We start from the raw sequence: 6,204 nt of genomic DNA, 5'->3' as shown, positions 1-6,204 counted from the left end.
TTCTTATGAGGAAGTGATTGCACTAAGGAAACATGCAGTGTGTGTGTTATTTGAAAGTGCATAATGACTGCATGACAACATGACAAGATCAAAAGGTAGAATTGCCAAAGAACACCTTTTATTAGGATGCACGACTAAATACACTTATAGTGTGCAACATACACATTTACCAGTCACATCACCTAAACGGGGTCAGCAAAACACAAATTACGAAAAATACAAACCTGTTTGTAAACTGAGAATGTTATTATGTTGCTAATAGGGGGAAAAGACTATTCAATACATAATGGAAGGCCCCAGAATAGCATGGCTACAGAAACCTTAAGGCAGAGGTTGTAGGAGAGGTACCTGGCGGGTACATTCTCTCAAGGTCAGAGTTGCTAGATGATACGTGGCTCATTTCTGCAATGCTGCAGTCATCTCAGGGACAGCCTAGAGTGAAGAGGTACGATAATTAACTTCACCACACATACTGACCGGATGTGGTTTGCAGGTGTGATGTACAGTATATGGTAGCACTTTTGTCTCCCGCTTTGCCGTATCGCCAACATGAGAACCAAATGAACTACCAATCGTCACCAGTTACTACCCGACGCGGTCCCAGCTATCGGTTTCCCAGTGAAGGAAGAGGAGAAAGCCTATCCATTTTAATCAGTTATTTGAGGAGTCATCGGGTGTAAGCTGATAACAGCCAGGTCACAACTCAGCTGGCCAGAGCCAATCCCTTTTGCAGAGTTTACCTGAGAGCCTGGCCACCATGCTCCACTGATGAGCTAAACAAACCACCACCAGGACACATGAAAATACAAGCTATGGAAACACGCTTCCAACTCAACCCGCTGGCAGACTTTCCACAGCTGCCAGCCAGACACTAGAGGGCAGCCAAGCATGTAAATTAAGGCAAAGAGAAACAGAAGATCGACATGAAAGGTTGGCTGGGTGCAAGTAAACTACAGATTACTTTCTCACGGCTGGGAGGAGGAATGCTTTGTGTCTACCTGAAGAGCAGGCTCCAGCCAAATCTTGTCTCTGATAAATTCAGCAACTCAATTATTCACTTGCACATATCCATTAAGTGGAAAAATGTCTCATGCAAAATGTATTGGGGAAATGGTGAACGTTATATTGTGACTGTCACTCATTTACTGGCGAGTTTGTCGAGGTCTGTTCAGAAGTGTGCTGGGTTTGTTTTAGCCATGATGAAACCTTGCATCAGTGGACGAGTCTCACCTTGAAAAGGTCTGCCACCAAGCCGTAGTCAGCCACCTGGAAAATGGGTGCCTCTGGATCCTTGTTGATGGCAACAATAGTCTGCAAAGAATAAAGACACATTCTGTAGAATTAGGTGAAAGGAAAGCACCCTTTTCTTTTGATCAGCCTTTCAAAAGAACTTCAAACTTTCTCAGAGGAAAACTGAACCATACCTTACTATCCTTCATTCCTGCGAGATGTTGGATGGCTCCAGATATACCAACGGCGATGTACAATTCCTATTTACAGGAGACACGATGAAGTCACGTATTACTACTTGAAACTGAGAAACTGCTGCAGCCCCTGTTCATATTTAATGAGTTAAGAGGATGAGACCCTGCTAGCCCTGAGCTAAGTACTGCCCCCTGGGCCACCTCAAATTATTAACAACTTGCCCCCCCCCCCCCACACACACACGTAACAACTTCAGGAGCTTTCAGCTTAATGCACCGCTGTATGAATATTTTAGTGCTATTTAATGTTGTTTCTGTTGTCTCGAAGGAGCAGAACATCAATGTGGGACGAGCACGCCTACGAAGGTCTGAAAGCAAGACAGTGAGTGATCATTCTAATACAGCCACTAATGGCCATGTATGTTCCCATCCTGCGGTAGAAGCATCGGTCACACAGTACATGCACAAAGGGTGCTACAGTAGCATGGGTTAAAAGGCCTGACAAATCAGAACATTTGTTCCTTTTTCTGTGTTAAACACTAATAATTGTTCTGGCCTGCTTTTCACATACACAAGGTGAGAGAACACAAATAGTGGGCACTGCTATTATACCAAAGTGGAACCAATGAGGACAGTTAATCGCTCAGCTTGCTTGGCATAGTGTTTTTATACTCACGTTGAGGTAAAACTATACTATCACATACTAGACTAGCTCATTTGTGTATACCATCTCCATTGCTAGTGGAGGACTATGAACAACCAGGAGACAAGCACGGGCAGGATGTAAATACAATGCAATTCAAATCTAATTTACTGCACTAAGCCCACATATGACAAGCTTGTCAAAACAATAGCAAAATCCAATTTAGGCAGAGAGGCCTGTTCTGAGGCCTTTGCTCTGGCCAGATATCCTCAGCACTGTGTTCTCTAATGGATCAGTAAAACCATTTAGGAACCCAAAATGTGCCATTAACTACATTTCATGGGGCCTAATGTGTGGATAATCACAGCTGGGATATCCCAGTTCAACTGGATAATGGAAAATCAACCTTTTTAAAGGCCAAAGGATCTCGCTCGATAAGGCTGGATTCCGGGAATGCTGTTAAGAACACAAGTAACTGTAGTAGACCATTAGCCTACTGACACAAAGTGAATCCTCAGAAATATCTTGCAATAACCCTCTTATGAGACAACAGGTTGTGTTTGGCACAACGAGTCACTAACTTACAGGTGCAACAATCTTGCCAGTCTGTCCAACCTGCATATCATTAGGGACATAACCAGCATCCACAGCAGCTCTGGAAGCACCCACTGTGGAAATAAAGCACAGCTTTCATATATTTAAAATAGAAAACACCACAAACTGTATGGCAGCTTTCTAAGATGTTCACGGACTAACCAGCAGCATTCATTTGATCAGCAAGGTCAAACAGCAGCTGGAAGTTGTCTCCACTCTTTAGACCCCTTCCTGCACAGGTAGAAACAAAACATTATAATTCAACAAGGATTTTCATCCATCACCCAATGCTGGTCAGCGCATTCTTACCTCCAGACACCACAACTTTAGCGCCGGCCAGCTCTGGACGGTCACTCTTGGTCAAGCTCTGCTCAATCCACTCTGATAACCCAGCGGAAGAGGATGCTGAAACTGCATTTCAGACACAAAAGATGGAAATGGTTAAGAGAACACAGTTCGGTCTTGTGTTACATGTCGGCATCAGCAGATGTTTGGAGTTGTCAGCTACCTTCTTCAGTGGAGGCACTGCCTCCTTCCATTGCAGCTGGCTCAAAAGATGTTCCTCTGACGGTGAAGACCTTAACTTTCTCATTACACTTGATGGTGCAGAGAGCGTTGCCTGTGAACCAGGCAAACAGCAGCAGACCACACAAGATCAAGACTACTTCAATGAAAAAATAAATAATCTCAGCATTTGCCAAAATGTTATTGCATGATTACCCTTCACAACATACAAATGATGTGTTGAGACTTGAGAATGATCTAATTTAACTTGAAATTTCCAAATATTAAACAGTAGGCTTAATCAAACAAAAACAAATACACAAAGGTTTGCATTGAGATACTCACCAGCATATATAGTTCTGACAAAGGTGTCTGGGGTTTTGATCTCAATTATATCTGAAATTGGAGCGACGTCCAACTTGGCAGCCACTCTTGGCAGCAGGTTCTACAATAACAAAAATTAAGCTTAGAGATATCAGCAAAAAGAATGGCACTAGTGACTGTATGCATCAATAAGTCTTACTTTCCCAAAGGCAGATGCCCCAGCACAGATATGGGTGAAGCTGAACTGCAGCTGTGTTGCCAGGATAAGTGGAGTTAACTCCTCTGTGAGAAGACACAATGGTCACAGACTGACCACAACTTTGTTGTATGGAACACAAGACATGAGCTACATTTACATTTAGTTAATTAGCAGACGCTCTTATCCAGAGCGACTTACAGTAAGTGCCTTGCCCAAGGACACGTCATTTTGCACGAAACCGGCAACCTTCTGATTAATAGCCCGACTCCCTAACCCCTCAGCCATCTGACCCCAGCTAAGCCTACCTGGCAAAAAGCCCTTGTAAGCATCATGTTGAGCCACTAGAACCTTCTTTACCCCGTGGACTTTTGCGATGTCTTCCACAACCTGGAGACGATAATAAAATTATAAAATCAAAGATGTTTCAACAATTTTACGGATAACTTGTGATCTAAAATATACTGGAATGGGCTGTGACTGAATGAAAAAAAAACATGATTGCTAAACACAGGCTTCAGAAGGTCTGCATTCACGGATTTTAATAGTACTTCAGAAATACAGTATGGATTTTAAGGGTCTGAGAATACTAATCATTAATAAAACATTGTTCAATTTATCAATGAGTAATGCGAGTAGATTTTTTGGTTATTGATCTGGATTTCTGTGGGTAATAAAGTAACATTTCATAAAAGGAGGTGTAGACCTTTCACAAGGACAGTACCTTTGCACAGTTTGTTCCAGCGACCAAGCAGGACACCTCTCCTCCCAGTTTATGGGCTGCTGTGATGGCACTCAATGTGATGGGCGTCAGTGTGTCATTGTTGTGCTCTACCACTACCAAGGTGCTTTGAAACCTTTGGAGGAGACCTGTCTACAATAGAATAAACTTCTCAATATGTAGCCTATAAACAAGATAACATGCTCACTACTGAAAATCACAAGTTATGTCAGCAACCACGGCAACCGTCTGAGGACATTGGAGCCGTGCCTGTGGGGGATGGGGGCCGTTCGAGTAACCTTTGATCCACTTTTAGTAGCAAGTCATATTCAATACATAAAGTAACATATCCCAAAACAGAGGCATTGACATAGGATTAAGTAGTTGAAAAACAGCATCAATGCTACTCTATTCAGACCTGGGACTCCAATCAGGGTCTGGAGGTCATTCGTACAGCGTTTTAGACACACGCTAACACAGGAATACAATGTGTTCAAAACTATATAATGTGCTTTTTTTAAACGTGTTAAACAACCACAATTAGTGATGTGACTTATCTTTTTTATAAATTAAACAGGCAACGCGTTTCTTACGTATCGTTGAACAATCCTGTTTTTGTTAGTTTCGTAACTGTTTGCTTACACAGGTTGTGTAAGTCTCTAGCTGGCAAAACTAGCACTGGCACTGCAGCTAGGTAGCCTTGTGCTAGTAGAGGACAGACATGTTTGGCCCCTCGTTTATACTGCAATAAGAATCAGAACTGGGGCCTAACAATGCATTAGTGCAAACATGGCAAACATGGAATCATTCATGTACTGTTATTTGCTTCTTGACGATTAAATATGATAATCCAGCTACGTTACAGTACATGTGCAAGCTAATATCTATAGCTCTAGCCTCGCTAGCTAGTTACACAACCCATACCAGCTCTATCAAATGTATTGAAGCTGTCAAAAAGCGAAGTCTAAGCAAATAACTAATATTACTGTACAACTAATATTGTCCGGTAACATGGAAATTTCGCCACTTACCAACTGTCTTAAATGTGTTTTGTTGATAGCTCTGTGCATCTTTGACCCTTTTCTTTGATCCTTCCAGCTGGGATGTGCTTTTCTAACAACAGCAAGAAGATATCGCGAGACAAACTCAGTCTGGTTTCCAGTCACTTCCGTTAACACTAAAGTTTCGTTCGGGCGCTTACCTACAGCCTTTGCATATCCTAACTAAAGGCAGCCTACATGTAATTGTAGATACCATATGAGGGGAACCTGTTAACGCTTCTTCTTGGTCTATTTTAAAATCATGTTAAATGAAAGTAAGCAATTGTAGGAAAAACGTCTATGGATTAACAAATTCCTTAAATTATACCAGTTTATTTTAACACACACTAGGGCCTATATATTATCATATATAGACTAGCCTACATTTATCTCACACTAATTTAATTTAAAATAATAATGATAGCAACAACAACATTTTCTGAAAGCCAGGCAAAAATTATCTAACGCAAGCAAAATGCCAGTTTTTGCACTATAGGCTAACTGTGTTAAAACAAAGCAGAACATATGAATCCTTTGAACTACAACGTAGTCTTGTTGCAACAATGCGGACTATGTACATACGGTTTAACAATAACAATCAGTTAATTTAAGTACAATTAAGATTGGGTTGGTTATAGTACGAATAGTTGTGTATTTCAATAATATTTTATATTTTGATGATTTAGAATAGCCTAATAATTCCACGTATTAATTCTAAATCTAGAAGTAGAACGGGCAGCCATCGACCTAAATCAAAA

The 6,204-nt window shown here is 41.3% G+C and overlaps 1 protein-coding gene across 1 annotated transcript; it reads right to left on the bottom strand.

Moving 5' to 3' along the window:
- Positions 1–96: 96 nt before the first annotated feature.
- On the bottom strand, positions 97–5,552 carry etfa (electron transfer flavoprotein subunit alpha). Its single transcript, XM_047034180.1, has 12 exons — positions 5,438–5,552; positions 4,410–4,559; positions 3,994–4,075; positions 3,689–3,771; positions 3,511–3,610; positions 3,170–3,280; positions 2,971–3,072; positions 2,824–2,892; positions 2,653–2,735; positions 1,425–1,490; positions 1,231–1,311; positions 97–432 (listed from the first exon to the last, which is right to left on the bottom strand). Exons 1-12 carry the CDS (start codon positions 5,474–5,476, stop codon positions 397–399), a joined length of 1,002 nt encoding a protein of 333 aa, XP_046890136.1. The 5' UTR covers positions 5,477–5,552; the 3' UTR covers positions 97–396.
- Between the last annotated feature and the right edge of the window lie 652 nt (positions 5,553–6,204).

This window comes from Hypomesus transpacificus, chromosome 14, assembly GCF_021917145.1.
Source record: "Hypomesus transpacificus isolate Combined female chromosome 14, fHypTra1, whole genome shotgun sequence".
In the NCBI taxonomy this organism is placed as follows: domain Eukaryota; kingdom Metazoa; phylum Chordata; class Actinopteri; order Osmeriformes; family Osmeridae; genus Hypomesus; species Hypomesus transpacificus.
The sequence above is the reverse complement of the archived record's forward strand: the minus strand, read 5'-3'. Positions and strand labels throughout refer to the sequence as shown.